The 21,100-nt window shown below is 38.1% G+C and overlaps 1 protein-coding gene across 1 annotated transcript in view; it reads right to left on the reverse strand.

Annotated features, from left to right (window-relative positions):
- Window positions 1-21,100, reverse strand: part of LOC122806200 (adhesion G protein-coupled receptor E5-like) — a 758,119-nt gene that overhangs the window by 400,870 nt on the left and 336,149 nt on the right. Inside the window, exon 3 of the mRNA XM_044076430.1 lies at window positions 8,200-8,240. Coding sequence (XP_043932365.1) covers window positions 8,200-8,240 — 41 coding nt within the window. The remainder of the gene's footprint in view (window positions 1-8,199; window positions 8,241-21,100) is intronic.

Raw genomic sequence — 21,100 nt, forward strand, 5'->3', positions numbered from 1 at the left:
TGGGATGATTAGCATACCTACACCGGGGGCTGCGCAGATCTGGCGTACGCTGGTAGTGCACGTGGAAATGGATCGTACCTGAATCGCTCGACGGCCATATTTGGCATTATAACGCCCCATGCACTGTAATATTAGAGCTTTTATTAACCAGACTCCTCTCCTCCCTCGACAAAAAATGAAACAACCAGTTGTAGTATCAAACTTTCTTTTAAAAGGGTGCTGTTAACTAATTAACCAATTAGAAACAAATTGCCAATTACCAATTCAACAGCTTGTGAGTTTAAAATCATACAGAACCAGCAGCTAAAATATTAGAAACAAAACAAAACAAAACTTCACTTTAAAAAAAACTTCCAGCCTTTTCTATCATAAAGGGATGTAATGTCTATCAGTGCTCATATACGTAATATACACTGTTCTTATGTTGTATAAAAGTGTATACACAAATACGTAAATTATAAATTACGTAATAATTGCAACTACATCCAAAGGCTAAGCCTTAAACATTTAAATTTAAATTTAAATTTAGCTCATAATGCTAACATTTAAATGATTGTTAGCATGGAACTACAAAACTCTCATGAGTAGCTTTCCAAATATTAACACCTATAAGTTTAAAGTTTTGAAATTTAAAATTTTAAAACAAAAACTTCTATACATTTTCAAATGTCCTGTTGTTATAAATATGCTCTAAGAAGAACCAATTGTTAGTTTTAGTGTTTAATTTTTATAATTTTTATAATACCTGCAGCTTATAATTGGCGAATATGTGTAAACCTAATGTGTTTCAATATTCGCTAATAAGTTTTGTGGTTTGTTAAAAATGGATACAAACCACTATGTCCATGTGGCGTTATGTTGTTCTCTTAAATGCAATACATGCATTAAATAGTTAATCAATGTAAAATCCTATATAGGTCAACTCAACACGTCCCCTATGCATTTGTATTAGGCGCTAGATGCAGCGTCATTCAAAGTGGAACCAAATCAAAAATATGACTTAGCGCTCCTGCTGAGTCAAAAGATGTTACCTTTACAAGCTAATAGTTTTAAAATACAAGTGGCGATATTGCTTCATTTAAGCCAGGGTGTGTGTGTGCAGATGTCCTAAGCTGCCATAATAGCTCTTCCTTTTCTAACAACAATTGCCATGGACCTGAAAACATTTGTGTCCTAATTTGTTTCAGAGCCATAAATCTGAAACTATGTTCTTTATTGTCCATAACATGGAAGGCCAGTGCGTTGTTAGTGTCGCTCTTAGAAATAGCATATAAATGCTCATACACTCTTTTATGCAGTGCCCTCTCAGTCTTTCCTATATAGAAAGCAGGGCACTGCTTACAACTACCACATACACCACTGCCTTAGATGAGCAGGTAAAGTTACCTGTTAATTTGTATTTCACATTGTTGATAACCACATAATTACCTTCCTGCATGAATTTACACTGGTTGCACAATCCACATTTAACCATACCCTTGACTTTATTAAATGAACTATTTTTGTTCATTTCTAGCAATGCCTTTAAGTTAAATCCTTTCCTAAAGGCTATACTGGGTGTTGTACCCAACAATTGCTGTAAGTTTGTATCTTCTTTTATGTTGGCCCAATTTTTCTGCAGGATTCCCTAATAAAATGGTGATCAATTGAAGCGTGCACAAGAGAATGACTTCTATATCAGCTTCTCCACCCTTTCTGTTCAGGCCCCACAGAATCTTGGTTAGTCATCAAAGTTGAGTTGCCCTGCTCTATGGGATGGGTCTAAAGTAGTTCCCTTTTGTTTTTCACTTCAGATACAATCTCCAAAAAAAGAGAATGGGGATACCCCTCTTAACAAACATAGCAGTTAAATTGGTACATTCATAATGGAAATCCTCATCTTTGGTTATCATCTAACCATCTGCCCTTTAACCACAGCTCTTTTTGATGGATAGGGTGGCAGGAATCCATTAGAATCTTTCTATAGATGTTACTAGTAAACATAGCCAGTTTTCTATCTTTGGTCAGATTAATATCTAAAAGCTAATTTAGCTCTCGTTCACTTCAAATGTGAAATCCAAGAAGTGGGTCATGGTCTTAATGTCATCAATAAAGGAGCCCACCATATCGAGGAACCCTTCCATAGCATAAACATGTCGTCCTGGTATCTTGTGTACCTAGTGGGTTATTAAACAATAATGTGTTTTCCCATTGTGCCATTACACAGTTGGCAAAAGACCCCCCCATGGTGAGCCCATTGCTACGCCAGAAACTTGCCTATATAACGTTGTCAAAACTAAAAAGTTGTATTTAACACCATTTCTAGCAACGTTTCAACTGTGTAGACAATGTTTTGTTCCACATTCCTTGTCTCTAAAGTCCTTACCCACTCAATCCCAACTGTTGTGGAATGACCGTAAAGTTCCTTCACATCTACAGTTAGGAAGCTTAAGTCAGGGTCAAAGGGTATTTTGTTTATGTTCTCTAAGCTCCACGAATCCTTACAGATCTGATTTTCTTTTTCTAAGTATGGTTTTAAGACAACATCCACATATTTGGCACAAGACACCAACATAGACCCCCTCCCGTCTACTATAGGTCTGAAAGGGGGTTCACAGATAGATTTATGAATTTTAAGGCATTCTAGGTGCTGTGATGTTAAGAAAAGAGTGGATGTGAATGTCTATAAAATCTTCCAAGAATAAATCTTCAAGCGTAGCCTTCACCCTATTAAATGCTGTAATAACCTCATTAGTGCTAGTTTTTCATATGGGCCATCATTTAAGTGGGAACTTAACTTGTTAATATAATCCACTTGATTCATAAAGATGAGCCCATTACCCTTGTCGGGTTTCATAACCCGAATTCTACAATCCTGTAGTAATTTGATAAAATCACGTTCCTCACGTGTTATGTTTAACCTATGTTTATATTTGTTGTTAAATGAGCTTTCAGCCAAAAACCTTAAATCTAGTTCACAGGATTTTTCAAAAGTTTTTAAATTTCCTATCAAGGGTGGATTAAATAAACTAGCAATTCTAAAAGGTCTAATGAGGGAAGAGCTTTTGCCTAAGACAGCCAAAAGGTTCAATTTGCGGACATAAAGTTTAAGGTCCACAAGAGTTTTAGATAAGTCCATACGGGTATCAGGGACAAAGGACAGTCCTTTTGAAAAAAAGTCAGCCATAGCAGGAGAGATGTTTAATGTAGTATAATTAAAGACCTGTGGTCAACAATAAAAGGAGTGGAAGAAAGCAGAGCACTAGGGCAGTTCAGGCACGGGGAGAACATCAACAGGGTTTTGGCCAGGCCCAGAACCCACGGGAGAGGAACTTGAGGTCGAACACCAACAGGATGGCCCTGAGGAGCAAACAGAACCAGAACAACAGATGATAAAGGAGCCTAGTCAGCCTGTTATTGTTTGCAGTAACGAAGGAGACTTTAAGATCTTTAATTATACTACATTAAACATCTCTCCTGCTATGGCTGACTTTTTCAAAGGACTGTCCTTTGTCCCTGATACATGGACTTATCTAAAACTCTTGTGGACCTTAAACTTTATGTCCAATTGAACCTTTGGCTGTCTTAGGCAAAAGCTCTTCCTCATTAGACCTTTTAGAATTGCTAGTTTATTTAACCCACCCTTGATAGGAAACTTAAAACTTTTGAAAAATCCTGTGAACTAGATTTAAGGTTTTGGCTGAAAGCTCATTTAACAACAAATATAAACATAGGTTAAACATATTTATCAAATTACTACAGGATTGTAGAATTTAATGGGCTCATCTTTATGAATCAAGTGGATTATATTAACAAGTTAAGTTCCCACTTAAATGATGGCCCATATGAAAAACTAGCACTAATGAGGTTATTACAGCATTTAATAGGTGAAGGCAAGATTTATTCTGGAAGATTTTATAGACATTCACATCCACTCTTTCTTAACATCACAGCACCTAGAATGCCTTCAAAATTCACCTATAGTAGACGGGAGGGTCTATGTTGGTGTCTTGTGCCAAATATGTGGATGTTGTCTTAAAACCATACTTAGAAAAGAAAATCAGATCTGGAGAACATAAACAAAATACCCTTTGACCCTGACTTAAGCTTCCTAACTGTAGATGTGAAGGAACTTTACGGTCATTCCACAACAGTTGGGATTGGAGGGACTTCTTAGAGACAAGGAATGTGGAACAAAACATTGTCTACACAGTTGAAACGTTGCTAGAAATGGTTACAACTTTTTAGTTTTGACAACGTTATATATACTGAAAGCAATGGGCTCACCATGGGGGTCTTTTGCCAACTGTGTAATGGCACAATGGGAAAACATTATTGTTTAATAACCCACTATTTAAAGAACATGTCGCCTGGTACACAACGTTTATGCTATGGAAGGGTTCCCGGATATGGTGGCTCCTTTTATTGATGACATTAAGACCATGACCCACTTCTTGGATTTCACATTTGAAGTGAAGATATTAATCTGACCAAAGATAGAAAACTGGCTATGTTTACTAGTAACATCTATAGAAAGCCCCGTGATTCTAATGGATTCCTGCACTTTGGTAGTTGCCACCCTATCCATCAAAAAGAGCTGTGGTTAAAGGGCAGATGGTTAGGCGGCGGATGATAACCAAAGATGAGGATTTCCATTATGAATGTACCAATTTAACTGCTATGTTTGTTAAGAGGGGTATCCCAATTCTCTCATTTTGGAGATTGTATCTGAAGTGAAACACAAAGGAATCCGGCTACTTTAGACCCATCCTTAATAGAGCAGGGCCGAACTTGATGACTAACCAAGATTCTGTGGGGCCTGAACAGAAAGTGGAGAAGCTGATATAGAAGTCAGATTCCTCAATTGATCACCATTTTATTAGGGAATCCTGCAGAAAAATTGGGCCAACATAAAGAAGATACAAACTTACAGCAATTGTTGGGTACAACACCAGTATAGCCTTTAGGAAAGGATTTAACTTAAAGGCATTGCTAGAAATGAACAAAATAGTTCATTTAATAAAGTCAAGGGTCTGGTTAAGTGTGGATGGTGCAACCAGTGTAAATTCATGCAGGAAGGTAATTATGTGGTTATCAACAATGTGAAATACAAATTAACAGGTAACTTTACCTGCTCATCTAAGGCAGTGGTGTATGTGGTAAGCAGTGCCCTGCTTTCTATATAGGAAAGACTGAGGGCACTGCATAAAAGAGTGTATGAGCATTTATATGCTATTTCTAAGCGACACTAACAACGCTCTGGCCTTCCATGTTATGGACAATAAAGAACATAGTTTCAGATTTATGGCTCTGAAACAAATTAGGACACAAATGTTTTCAGGTCCATGGCAATTGTTGTTAGAAAAGGAAGAGCTAGTATGGCAGCTTAGGACATCTGCACACACACCCTGGCTTAAATGAAGCAATATCGCTCACTTGTATTTTAAAACTATTAGCTTGTAAAGGTAACATCTTTGACTCAGCAGGAGCTTTGGAAACTCTCCATGCATAGCTAAGTCATATTTTTGATTTGGTTCCACTTTGAATGACGCTGCATCTAGCCTAATATAACATGCATAGGGGACTTATAAGTGAAGTGTTGAGTTGACCTATATAGGATTTTACATTGATTAACTATTTAATGCATGTATTGCATTTAAGACATAACGCCACATGGACATAGTGGTTTGTATCCATTTTAACAAACCACAAAACTTATTAGTCATAAATATTGAAACACAATTATAAGCTGCAGGTATTATAAAATTATAAAATTAAACACTAAAACTAACAATTGGTTCTTCTTAGAGCATATTTATAACAACAGGACATTTGAAAATGTATAGAAGTTTTGTTTTAAAATTTTAAATTTCAAAACTTTAAACTTATAGGTGTTAATATTTGGAAAGCTACTCATGAGAGTTTTGTAGTTCCATGCTAACAATCATTTAAATGTTAGCATTATGAGCTAAATTTAAATTTAAATTTAAATGTTTAAGGCTTAGCCTTTGGATGTAGTTGCAATTATTACGTAATTTATAATTTACGTTGTGTATACACTTTTATACAACATAAGAACAGTGTATATTACGATATGAGCACTGATAGACATTACATCCCTTTATGATAGAAAAGGCTGGAAGTTTTTTTAAATGATTTTTAAAGTGAAGTTTTGTTTTGTTTTGTTTCTAATATTTTAGCTGCTGGTTCTGTATGATTTTAAACTCACAAGCTGTTGAATTGGTAATTGGCAATTTGTTTTCTAATTGGTTAATTAGTTAACAGCACCCTTTTTAAAGAAAGTTTGATACTACAACTGGTTGTTTCATTTTTGTCTGAGGAAGGAGAGATAGGAGTCTGTGCTTGTGGTTAATAAAAGCTCTAATATTACAGTGCATGGACTTTTGTTGCCTTCTTTGGAACAGTTTTACCGGACTGTGGATTTTACTTTATTATCTGTTTTCCTTACGCTTAGCAGCTTGTTCCCTCGAATTTTTGTTCTTTCGTAGTCTGTTTGGTTTTTGGAATCGTCATTATAACGCCTACGCTATGCATGCGCCTGGCGCAAGCTTCATGAATCCCGGGGACTGTGTACTTATTTATATGTGGAGCTTTCCTCCCCAGGCATCTGCAGAAAATGAGCAACAAACTTAGTCGGACTTCTCCGGTAAAAAAATGTTAAATAAAATAATAAAATAAACAAAACTGTGTCAGACAGTGGACTGAGCCATTGTAAGAGATGTAAAGTTATTTTTCATTTTTTTCTGCATTTTGGAATTAGGTACTGGTGCTTGCTGAGCAGCAAACATAGACTCAAAGCAAACTTAATCTGGAAAAGAAAATCAGTGCAGATACTGGCATTCTAATGATCAAAACCTGCTACCTAGGGTGTTGCATTTTCTACTCACAAAAATGCAAGTTAGGCCAGTCTTTGAATATAATGCTCCCTTCGGCATATACCTGTCCAGTCACGTGCAACAAGTGGAATTCTCACAGAGAAACCTTACTGAAAGGATTCAAGGCCTAAACAACCTGTCTTAAATGGACCAACTCAAAACCCAGTAACTATACTCAGTATCCTACAGAATGCTAACAGCTGGCCTGTGTCTGGCAAACAAGGCATCCTCTGACCCATTACTGATGGACAGACTGCACATTATGATGTATTTATACATATATATACATATATATATATATATATATATATATATATATATATGTATTTATATCCCTATAATGTAGTATTGTAAACTGACGTATCACCTCTTATTATTCTTTTTTTGTATTATGTAACTATTTGTCTCTATGTGGAGCTTTTCTCCCCGGGCCTCTACTGAAAATGGAAATATATCCAGTCGGACTAGCTCAGTTAACAAATGTAAAATAAAAAATAAAATAAATAAAATGTCAAATGGCATCAGAAATATTTGATTAAGGGTTGAAACCTCTTCTGCAACATCAGCAGAATGGTTTGGAAGAACAGGTGTATTTTGCAGGGGATACTGTTGGTATGGAACAGACTTCCCACCCACATAAAACAAAATTCAACTCTGTCCATTTTCAAGTGCAACTTAGATCTATGGATGGGAAACAGAAAATTAACCCAAGGACTCCCCTCTGTACTACAAATGGACAGATGTAGCTTCTAAATGTTTTATTCTCATGCATGGGTCCCTCAAATTATCTGTGGTATAAAGCCAGTTATTCTAATTAGGAGAAATATATAATTATCAACCATGGGATGGGTAAGGACAATCTATAACCAAATGAGACAGGTTATTTCAAGAACAAAAAAAGAAATTAGCTAAGCTTAAAATGGCCCGCAAGGGCAGTTATCCTAGTACTTACCTATGAACCTAGGTGATTTATCAGAGAAAGCCTGCCAACTTTTAAATAAACTTCTGGGAAAAAAATCCAAAACAGTAGCTGGGGGAAGTTAAATTGAAAATGCTGGTTTGCTAAAACAAGGACTATAAAATATTGTTTAAATATACTAGTCAGACAAAAAAAGCAGGCATATTTATATTTGAACCCTATGAAATCAATGCAGTGACACTTTCATAAAAATAAATAAATAAACAAATAAATAATTAAAATCACCATTTGTGCACTTAATGACAATTAGAAAAAGCAGTCTGATTATTTAGGAATTGCTGCAATTATGTAGTACTTGGATATCTCAAGTTTATAAATTAGAAAATGTTTTATTATGTAACTTACCGTCTCATTAGTCATGGTATAATTTTCATTAACACAAATACCTAGAATAATAATAAAAAAAAGCATGTTAAGAACTATAAATGTATACATAATTTGTTTTTATACTGACTTAACTGTATTATGACCTAGACAACTGACAGGCTCTTTCTAATGCACTGCTGGCTGTTAAACAATGTATGTAGCTTTCATGACCATTGTGTCAATTAGTCATTAAGTAAACAAACCAGTCAATCTGTAAATGTGTTTAAAGAAAAGTGAAACTCTACAAGGAATACATACAGCATGTTCCTGTTCACTGCAGATTAATATATCCAAATCAGGCAGGTAAGCATGTGTTAAATTATGGCTGACCTCCTACTGAGTGAAGCACAATAAAGAACTTACAACACAATAAGCTGCAACAGACAGATGCACCAACCTATGAAGGGCAAGTGTCTGCGGAAGGGAGTAAATGAAATACCAGTGGAAAGGGACTTGCCAATATGAGTTAAAAAATTCACATGTATGGTACTTTGACATGGATGGAAAGAGATGCAGTTCTCATTGGTGAATAGGGAAGCAAATACAAGGAAGGAAGGAATGCAAAATCAAAGAAAATCCCAAAATCATTTATTACACAGAAACTAAAGAGGTACAATGGCTCCCTATGGAAATGTCACCATTCAAAATGCAAAGAGCTGGTAAGCTGAAAAAAATAAGACTGAAACCACAGGAGAAGACTGAATCGTGAAAATCGCTCTTCTCCTTTAAACATATTTGTATGTGGGAGGCAAGCCTCTCCTGCATACCTCCCAAGTTATATATACCAAATGCGAGATCACCATACTTAGGAGAAAAGGGAATATTCTGAGAAATGGCATCTCAGAATTAGTATATATGTACGTTTGATCTTTTGGCCATTCATTCTCTGTATTTTTGGACAAGATCTAGTGGGTCCCAGCATTTTAAATGGTTACCAGGTACAATAGGTCAAAAATCCACTGAAACACCCCACTCAAAAAGTGCCTGCAAAAGAAGCACAAGGAATCTCTTGTAATATGCAATAATCCAAGTGTAGTTGCTGTGTGTTTGTGTGTGTGTGTGTGTGTGTGTGTGTGTGTGTGTGTGTGTGTGTGTGTGTGTGTGTGTGTGTGTGTGTGTTTCCTGGAGTAATCCAAATATCCCACAGTGAAGTATCCAGAATACAGAATCGTTTATGTAGATATCCACACAGCAACTAGTGAAGTGTACCAACAGGAAGCATTCTCAGATAACCATATAATCCATACATGGAATCCACAAAGTATGGTAAAGCACCATAATACAATCCAGCAGGGAAACTTAACATGACATGTCCAATATAGGAACGCAGTCTCCTTGTTCAGTACATACACAGTCCATTTCATGACACATTCATAAAGTCTCATTGCAAGAAAATATCTAGATCGCATAACAAAGCACATACTATGACTTAGCCCAATAGCGGTTATCAGGGCAGGAGATGTAAATACCAGGGAGCATATTCCCAACAACATAAATAATAACCCACAGCACACACAACATTCCAGTAACTGACAGAGGACCAGGACAGAAGGCAGGTAGTATAAAAGATATATCAAAACATCTGTACCACAGGTGGTGTCACACTAAAGGAACTGATAGCTGGCCAGTTTCCATGAACCATGTGGGATACAGAACAGAACACAAGTAGTAGATTAGGATAGCACAGTGAACACACTGGACACATGACACAGAATAGATGCACAACTGCAGTACACATGTAGGCAGTCTGCAAGGGTTCTCAGATAGTCCGGAATTCTGTAGGCATCCTACTGTTCCATGAACTGACATAGGGCCTCATGTGCTGTAACCATTATCAACACTTCACAGATGGAGGCAGGTCACAGATGATGGTTTCTTAAAGGCCATCCATGTCTTTCTGCTTATATGCAATAATGACGAGCAGTTCATGCAGACTTGATGTTGCATGACCTGCACATGGAACATGCTAATGCCACCACCATGCTATTCTGTGTACTTGGCAGGAAGGCTGCAGACAGCTCCTGTACAGAGCAGAAGAGAATACAAACACAGGTGCGGCAGCTAAAGTGTATAATGGAGATGAATACTGTAATTACAGGGACACCTACAGATGTAGCAGGCACTGAACCTTGAGGTGACAATGTCAGCAGTTCCCTCCCTTCTACCTAGAATTTTGAATAAGTAGTGCACTTTGCAGATCTAGTTTCTGCACCTGCCACTAGAGTAGCTGTCCCAAGTAGAACACACACCCATGTGCACAAGTACTGGAAAAAGCAGTTTTTTCACATTGCAGGCCACATTTTTGAAATTAATTATTTTGAAGGAGGCAACCAATGATATCCCTAAAGCCTCTGCGATGGCAATGACTTTGGTGAACATGCTGTCACATACTGTTTGTGTCTTGCATGTTATCAAACAATATAGTAAAGAGACAAACTTGCCTTTATTCTGTTTTCAAAGCACCTGTGGTTTGTATTCAGCTAGGTATAGATCATTGTGCAGGTCAAGAAGATTTAGCACATTAGCCTTCTGGGTGTCTTGGTCAAACACCATGTGTCCCCTTCTATTGCCAGGATGGTCACTGTTACCACCCACGTCACAATGTTGCACTGTGAATCTACCAGATCATAACTCCGCATCTTCCATCATTATGTCTGCCAGGTGAATAAATGTTTAATTCCACACAGCAGCTACCTTCCATCCTTGTATCAAATAAGATGTTGCAGCACTTGACTGCATGGTATACATGGGATACATTTTCCATTGACACATTGTTCATGCCCTCCTCATGTTTCCCAGAATCTCACTTGATGTGGATGCTTCCTCCTTTATTGCAGTAACCAGCTTTGCCACAGCCACCTTATCAAGATGAGGGTCAGGGGTAATGGTGGTGGTAATGTATTACAGACTTAGTTAGTTCCTTGCATTGGCTGTACATATAGTAATGGCCTTCTCCCTGGACCTGGTCATCACCTACTCCACATGTATCTAATATGTTCAGCAGTTTTGCACTTCCTTTCCATGTGGTATTGAATCTAATCTATAATCATCATCATCATCATTATCATCATCACCCCCCCCCCTTTTCCCATTTTCTACACGGGGTTGGAATGTTGTGCCAGCTGTTGCCATCTCTCTCTCTCTCTCTCTGTTCAATGCCATTCTCCAAATTTCTTTGACACTTATGCCAGACTGTCTCGGGTCTTCTCTCATATAATCCATCTGTCTCTTTGCTGGACGCCATGATTCCTCTTGCCTTCTTCCTGTCTGCCCCAAATCTTCTTCACCAGATTGTCTTCTGCTTTTCTGCACATGTGCTTGAATCACTGTAATCTGTTCTCCTTGACCTTTTCTGCAATTGGGACTACTATAGGTTCTGCTCTGATGTCCTTATTTTTTTTTTTTTTTATCTTGGCCACAGTTTGCATCCTACCACAGTCTCAGACACTATCTCCATCACCTTTAGCTTCCTCAACTGCTGTGCTTCTCTACCATACAGTAGTAATGGCTGCACCACCCTATGCCAGCTGGCTGCAGCCCCTCTGGTTCAAGCCTTGACCTCCTTATTCAGACTCCCCTTCACCTCACCCACCCCTCCCAGATACGTGAAGCTGTTAACTTGTTCCACTATCTTCCCTTCTATCTCAGTTCTATTCTTCTTATTTCCCTCATTAGCTGCCATTACAATGGCCTTATCTGTACTCAGTTTCATCCAATGTGCTTTCAGTTTCACATCCTATTCCCCTATCCTTTGCTGAAGTTTTTTGCTCAGAGTCTGCCTGTAATGCAGTCATCTGCATACAGCAACTTTGTTGATCTACCTCCAACCTGTTTGCTAATGTAGTCCATCATCAGTATGAACATCAGTAGGCTCATAGGTGATCCCTGAAGCACACCCACTCCCAATGTGAACCCATCTGTGAGACTGAACACTGTACTCGAGTCATTGGGTTCTTGTACATAGTTTATACTAATTCTACCAGTGTTTCAGGACTTCAAACCAAACCATCTTTTGTGGGACCTTGCCATATGCTTTCTCCAAGTCTAGAAATGCCTTGTTGGACTCTTTCCTCACCTCTAGCTTCTTCTCAATTATCCATCTCACTATAAACATTTGGTCAGTTGTGTTGCATCTTGATCTGAATCCAAACTGCTCATCTTCCATCTTTCATACTACTACTATGCGTATTCCAGAGCTTTCATGTAGTGTAATAGGAGTTTTATACCTCTGCAGTTCCCACAGTTGTGATGTGCCCTTTGTGCTTGTACACTGGAACTAGTATGCTTATTTTCCATTCATCTGGACTACACCTTTCTCTCTCCACACTGCTATGACTGCTCTCAGGAGCCATTTTTACCCTATCTCACCCAACACCTTTATCATATCTGCTGTGACCTCATTTCAGCCTGCTGTTTTCCTGGTCTTCATTTTCCTTAGTACTGTTCTTACTTCTTCTTGGGTGGAATCCTCCTTCTCTTTCACCGTAGGCTATGTCTGTGGCAGTACAGTTGTTGTGGGGTTTTCCTCATTCAGAAGCTGTGGGCTGTTGAGAAGGTTGTTGCTGGCATCCCATATGAAGGGTGTCTGACTATCTTCTTTTTCTTTCTGTCTTTGCCTTGTATCCTGATAGAGTTTCATTGTGCCATCTACTGAGTCATTTTCCAGAAGTTGGTACAGTGCCTCTGATGCCTTGTTCTTTGCTATTGCAACTCCTCTCTTAGCCTCTTTGTTAGCCAACCTGTATTCCTTCCTACCCTGGCCTGTTGTTTCTATCTCCCACCTTTTTAGCACTCCTTTCTTTTGACGACTTCCTGGACTTCTGCATTCCACCACCAGCTTTCCTTATGTAACTTATATCCATACCAGCTCCGGCTGCATATCTGTTCTATAGTCCTCACACATGCTGTTTGAAGTGCTGCCATTCTTCTTAAACTCCACTTATTTCATGTTCTTCTTGAGATGCCATTGCCCTGAGCAATGCCTTGCACTGTTGTGCTTTTTCTCCAGGCAACTTCCAGATCATTAGCCTTTTCTCTGTTGACCTTAGAGCCTTCACTGACCACTACTAGTAGCAGATTGTGGCAACCAGTGGTTTATGCTAAGGGAACACTATGACAACTGTTAAAACATCAACAGAGGTGACACACTGACTGGAGTTACATAGCACTGGTCCCACATAAGAGACCTTAATGGAAAAAAAGAGAGAAAGTTATGTAGTGACAGAAGGTGTGTTAGAAACAGAGAAAATCAGAGAAAGAATGAGAGAGCAAGAGAATGTGTGCAAGATGGTGCAGTGAATAACATTTACTGACTCTCACATTCTAAAACATTTTAAACAGAAATTTAGTATGCCATGCAATGAACAGAGAAGATTAGAAGGTCTAATGGCTAACCAGCAATATAAAACACAACAATGCAGTTTATATTACCAAATAGTCTTGAAGTTAGTGCAAAAGATTAAGGCACTGCGCTCTTAATGAGTCACTTCTACACACTTCAGACATTTAATCTTTCTTTAGAAACCTTCCTTTCAGAATAATAAGAAACAATACAAATAACTAGTATATTTATGCATTATTAAGTGTCACATTATTAGCGTGCGCGCAAACACACACACACACACACACACACCCACACACACACACACACACACACACACACACACACACACACACACACACACACACACACGCACACTTATACATAAATGAATTTCATATATATATATATATATATATATATATACAGTATATGTGGCAACCAGTGGTTTATGCTATGGGTGAACTAATTCACTGTGGATGACTTTGCAATCGCTGATGATACCCCAGTATGGTCTCCATACTAGGAGGAAGTCTACTTGAGTTGCATGTTGGCCACTCTTGTATGTGATCTTGTGACTGTTTCTCTTGCTGAACAATGTGTTGGTGACCATTAAGCCATTTGCCAAACAGAAGTCTCATATCATGCTCTGTCTGTCATGATATGTGCATTCAGGTCACCCACTGTCAACACCAATTCCTGTAGTCCTGCTTTATCTAGTAGGTCCTGCAACTGCTGTCTGAATGCATTCTTTTCCTCAGTATCACAACCTACTGTGGGGCATAAGGTGAGATTATGAATAGTGCACTCTCCTTACAATGGAGTCTAATTGCCATGAGCCTGCCACTAATTCTGATAATGACATCCATCACTGTCTTCTGAAGTCTCTCCCTCACTAAAAAGTTCTCACATCGTTTCTGGTCTGTCCTCCTCCTGAGTAGTAGAGTAGTAGACTCTGGATACCAAGTCAAGTGGCTTTGCTGCACTTCCATTCTACCTCATCTCTTGGATACAGAGCATGTCCAGCCTCCTCCTTACCATTGTGTTATCCACTTCCAAGCCTCTTCTTATCAGTGAACATACAATGAGTGTGGCAATTCGTAGTTCATGTTTGACAGGCTAATTAGTTTCATGTCCAGCTTTCACTCAACAGAACTATCCCAGGTAACCCAAGCTGGGCAAGGCAGGCATACACTGACCAAAAGGGGAAGATACATCCCTCCCACCATTAACGTCTTCAACCCACTTATCACCAGCAAATGCTCATGTCCATTTGGCACCATTAATCCACATGACCAAATCACCTACAGACATATTTTACAACATTGACTGGCTAGCCCTGCCATGGTGCATAGCCTGCGATCCATGTTCTCCGATCTTGAGGATACTGTGCACCGCAGTAGGTGCCCAAAGTGATTGGTCTGCATAGGGCACCATGTAGAGTCTGTGCTGCTGCCAACAACTCTCTTCTTAGATGAGTTTGAGATGGAAACACTCAGCGTGTTTTTCATAATTGTGAGGAATCCCCCAGAGACACAGGGAGAACATGTAAACTCCAAACAGGTATTGACCAGAGGTCAGGATTGAACCTTGTACCTTGTGTATGACAGGCAAAGACCTTAACCATTATTGCTACTGGTATAAACTGACTTTCAGTTTTGCTATCTGTAGTAATCTCTGAATAACTCTAAAAGCCTACAGGTGCTTCTGTTTTTAACATGCACCTCCTGAGGCATCTAGGTCCTTTCCTGACTGCCAGAGGAGGGGGAAGTGACACTAAGTGGAATAGCTGGTCTCTGGCAAGTGCTTGCAGTGCTCTCATTTCTCTGTGCTCTACATTGTGCTGCAATCATTCAATATACTCATAATTCAGCTGTAATCTGTCCATCTGTAGTGTGAGCACTAAGCTAATCTCGTGAGGCACAACCCAAGGAAAGACTAGAAATGGTAAAACAGTGGCTAAAGAATGGAAATTAATGTGAAATCACCCTAAGAAAGGGAACGCTATGGCAACTGTTAAAACAGCAACAGAGGTGACACACTGACTGGAGTTACATAGCACTGCTTCCACATAAGAGACCTTAATGGAAAAAAGAGAGAAAGTTATGTAGTGACAGAAGGTGTGTTAGAAACAGGGAAAATCAGAGAAAGAATGAATGAGCAAGAGAATGTGTGCAAGATGGTGCAGTGAATAACATTTACTGACTCTCACATTCTAAAAACTTTTAAACATAAATTTAGTATGCCATGCAATGAACAGAGAAGATTAGAAGGTCTAATGGCTAACCAGCAATATGAAACACAACAATGCAGTTTATATTACCAAATAGTCTTGAAGTTAGTGCAGAAGATTAAGGCACTGCGCTCTTAATGAGTCACTTCTACACACTTCAGACATTTAATCTTTCTTTAGAAACCTTCCTTTCAGAATAATAAGAAACAATACAAAAAACTAGTATATTTATGCATTATTAAGTGTCACATTATTAGCGTGTGCGCACACACACACACACACACACACACACACACACACACACACACACACACACACACACACACGCACATGCACACAAATTAATTTCATATACATATATATATATATATATATATATATATATATATACAGATATATATATATATATATATATATATATATATATATATATATATATATATATATATATATATATATATATATATATATATATATATATATATATATATATATATATATATATGAAATATATACTTTTATATGGATTGCTAATGAAGCTGCTCTCATAAGTATGATTACAAAACATAATTAACATGGGTCTATATTACAATGTTGAACCCACAGGAGTCCGAATGTTATAATATTGAACCCAAATGTTCGAAACACAGAAAAAGCAAAGCCGCGGAACATCAATTTTTTTCCCAGGGAAAAAAGTTGGTGGGCCGTTTTCACAGCTTTGCTATGTCTTCCACTGTGGTGCAATCTCGGAGTACCCCCCACGTTGAGGGGGTATTAGTATAAGTTTAAAGTGCACATTTTTTTATTTTTGTACTGTTCTGTGTTTTCATACTTTTCGAGTTTCGAACCTAACAGTTCGATATTACTTCATTCGAACCCCTGTGATTTCGACGATATAATATAGACCCAATTAACACTTGTGCTTCAGTGGGAAATATCCAAAAAATGTTTCCCCTCCCAGCTCTTAACGTGGGGACTGTGCATTCCATTCCACCACTACATAATATACATAAAAACTCTGAGATTTCTGTATTGTAACAAAAGCAGAAATACCTTGGATACTGCAGTCATGATAATTTTGCTTAAATCACAGTATATGCAGACTAATGACTGCACAGAAGAGTAAAAATACCTGACAGTCACACACACACACACACACACACACATATATATATATATATATATATATATATATACACACACACACACATACACATATGTAGCCACTTAATGCCTTTTTATTTTTATTTTTAATTTTGACTTATTTGTTAATCATGCAGCATCCACAAAGAACATTTTCACAACTATGACCTGAGACAGAAGACTACAAGCAATGGTAATAGGTTTAAAGACATGAGACACACATTACATTATATTTTAAACTTGTCTTTTACAACTGAGGTAAAACAAGTCATGTGAAAATGTATTACATTCATATCATCCAAACCACATATTAGGATATACTCATGACTCAGCATGTATGCTGAAAGAAACAATGTGGCAGGACAGCAATCAGGTAAATCAGGAGCACTGGGAACATGAACTACAAAAGAATTACTGAAAATACGAAAGTTAAGATCACAGGGGATCATCCAATCATACCTCTCAACTGTACCAATTTTCACAGAATGTCCAGATTTTTGCCTCATATTTTGGTGTGTTTTTGATAAAGTTATGGTTTTCTGGCAAATTAGTGGCAAATCATTGAATATTAAAGTTAGAAAATAACGACAGACATTTGAGTTTCAGGCTTCATATCCTTCAGAAATTTCATGCTAATTCAAAATCTGTTATTCTATCGACTTCCTAAGTTTGTAAGAGTAATATTTAAAAACTGCACTTATTTTTGGCCTTTGTCCCACTTTTATTTATGGCTTTGTACAGAATCCATTATCTAAGAAGTTGCGAGATATGCATCCAATGCTAATAGCTAAGTAAAGGAGAAATAAGAAAACAAGATGCAGTAGTCAAAGAAAAAATGACAAAATTAACACTGATCACTGAAATATCTATACGTAGCAATTATAGTGTCCTGGGTACTAAGAGTCATAAGTTATAACATGCCAGGATATGCCAGCAGAAACTAGAGCAGTCTGGGATAAAAGCACCCAGATAGTCACAACAGTAGTAGGTGCAACATGGCCAATGAAATGAATTTTCAGGAATACATAAACATGCTACTGATCCATGTAACACCATATGAATTGCATAAGGAGGCAATTCTTGGTGCATTGTGGGAGCTGAGCAGAGCATTCTTGGCAAACATCAAATATTGAAGCAATACTAATTTAATGAACACTAATTATACTTTCACTCAGAAATGTGTGTGTGTGTGTGTGTGTGTGTGTGTGTGTGTGTGTGTGTGTGTGTGTGTGTGTGTGTGTGTGGGGGTCCATTCCTGTCATGGCATTACAAACCCAAAATATTTGGGAAAAAACAGAAAAAATGGACTATCATGTACTTGATGAATGACACATAAATAAATATATATATATATATATATATATATATATATATATATATATATATATATATATATATATATATATATATATATATTATTTACTACCTAGGTTATCCCTTGGCTGCGGTGTGCTCCTGACCCCTGCGCTTCTCATCCTATCTCTCCAGCTTGCCTACCCTCCATTAGGAGATAAGAATCCACCAGGCAACTAAGGACCCATCCTAACCTATCAGCTGTAACATCACCCTGTAAGTGTACCGCTGTGCTCTGCCAATTAAAGAAAGAAGTGAGTATGTGTTGTCCTCATACTGACTTTAAAGCTAATTTGTAGGTTGCATATTCCTTGCTGTTGTTAATTGGAAGCTTCTCTGCCTGGTCAGCCAGCAGCCATACCCCCCCCCCCGTATTTTTAGCTGTGCTTTGAATATACAGCGGTACTTAAGTTGGATACAGCCCATACCGGTAGTTAATTATCCCACAGTATCTGAAATTGTTGAATGGCAGTTTAAATGCAGTATGATGTTATCTTTCCCTGTACTATAGCTAGCGTTGTGGGATTAATTTTTTTATGTGGCTGATTAAGTATTTGCTTAGGCATTTTCTGTGAACTAACTTAATACGGATTTTTGTTTTTCCTTGCTCTCTTCTTGCTGTCTTGCTCTATAACTGCTCCCAGCTCTCCGAATTGCCTACCCTCCACTAGGAGATAAGAACCCACCAGGCAACTAAGGACCCATCCTAACCTATCAGCTGTAACATCACCCTATAAGTGTACCCCTGTGCTCTGCCAAGAAAAGAAAGAAGAGAGCATGTGTTGTCCTCATACTGACTTTAAAGCTAATTTGTAGGTTGCTTATTCCTTGTTGTTGTTAATTGCAAGCTTCTCTGCTTGGACAGCCAGCAGCCATACCCCCGTATCCTGTAGTCAAAGTATAGTCCCTCTCTTGCTTTACCACTACCCAGGGGCAGCTCGTCCTATTGGAATGCCGGACTGCAGCCCTCCCACCTACAAAAAAAAACAAAATATATCTGTTAAACAAAAAATTCTTGACTGCCTTACCAGCAGTCCGTATAAGGACAAACAGGTACCGAGCAATCATTGCTGTGAGATACCAGGATTCATCACCGCACCACACAGAGGAGCTCTGGACTGCTTCAGCCACAGTCAGAGCCAATAAGAGGACTGAGCTGCTCTTGCAGGACTTGCGAGACCTAGTACGCGGGCTTCTGAATTGTAGGTGAGCTGATCGGTTGGTCGTTTGGTCACTGAAGGATTCTGGTATGTGAAGGAGCATGCAGGATTACTTTACCGGGTCATTGCTGATGGATTTAGTATCTGATCAGGAGTTAACTCGTGCAGGATGTAGATTACAGTACTGGGTCATTGCTGATGGATCAGCATGGTCGTGGGCTTTAGCTCGTGCAGTATGTAGTAGCTGGTAGCAGCATGGTCGCTGGTAGGACTGTACCGGGGTTGTTTACTTGGTCGCTGGATTTAGTAGTGTGTGTGTAAAATGCCTGGTGGCTAGAGAGAACAAATGGTGGTGGGTAGAGATACCCAGGGTTGAACTCTGTACCTTGTATGCAGGTGTTAAGGACCTGAACTCCTTACCCACCACCATTTATAAAAAAAATTGCAGATTTTTGCCTCATATTTGATCTGATCTGTTCCTCATAATATCTGTGGTTTAACATATAATTGATTATCTTAAGAGCTGTGTCTTAAATAGAGTGTTTTGTGCACAAAGAGATTGGACAGATGATTTTGGACCATATAACTTTTTAATAAAATTTACTGCATGATAGAATATTAAACTTCTGAATAAGTTCTTGTTTTGCTGAAAGAACAAAGATGTTTAAATAAATCAGAAATCTCTTGCTTGAAAGCTTGCTTTGCTGGTAATTTTACTAATTTTATTATGCTTTCTTGCATATTTCAGTTTTATTTGTTTGTTTGTTGATTTTTTTTCTGGTGATTGCTGGATATAGGAGAATTAAATTATTATTACAGTAAGTCCGAAGTGGAATTAACACTGGTTTCTAAATGTTGCAATGCTTGATATTTGATGGTGCAGTAGTAGTATTGTTGCTTCACAGCTGCAGGTTCTCAGGTTTGATTCTTTGCTGGGGTGCCTTCTGTGTGGGGTCTGCATCTTCTCCCTGTGTTTGTGTGGGTTTGCTTTTGTGTCCTATGTTACTTACAAAGACATGTATGCATTATTTCTTCCTGGGCCTCTGCTGAAAATTTTTTTTTGTTCCAAGTCAGATTGTTCTGATTAACAAATGTTAAATAAAATTAACAGGCATTTGAATTTCAGACTTCAGGTTTCTGAATGTTTAATTCTGTACATATTTGATGGTGCAGTGGTAGAATTGTTACCTCACAGCTATAGGTTTTCTGGTTTGATTCTTGGCTGGTGAGTCTGCATCTCATCCCTGTGTTTGTGTGGATTTGCTCTGGTGTCCTGCCATTTTACAAAAACATGTGTCTGCAGTATTTCTCCCTGGGCCTCTGCTGAAATTTGTTTTTGTTCCGTCAGAAGTAGAATTCACAGGCATTTGTATTTCAGACTTCATATTCTGCAGAAAATACATAGCAACACAACCTTCTATTCTAGCAGTTTTGTAAGTTTATAAGATGGATATTTGAAATTTGTCCTTATTTTTGGGACTGTATTATCCCATTTTTGGCTTTGTCCAGGTTTTTTGTGCTAAGGTTGACAGCTATGGCAAGAACTGAATTCACTGAATATCTTTTGAGGGCTGTATTCCCTCATTACTGAGTTTGTACAAGTGTTTTGTGCTAAGAGATTGACAGCTATGGTGAGAACTGAATTCATTAAATGATAGCCATTTAAGTTTC

Source organism: Protopterus annectens, chromosome 7.part0 (genome assembly GCF_019279795.1).
Source record: "Protopterus annectens isolate FY-2018-M chromosome 7.part0, PAN1.0, whole genome shotgun sequence".
Lineage (NCBI taxonomy): Eukaryota > Metazoa > Chordata > Ceratodontiformes > Protopteridae > Protopterus > Protopterus annectens.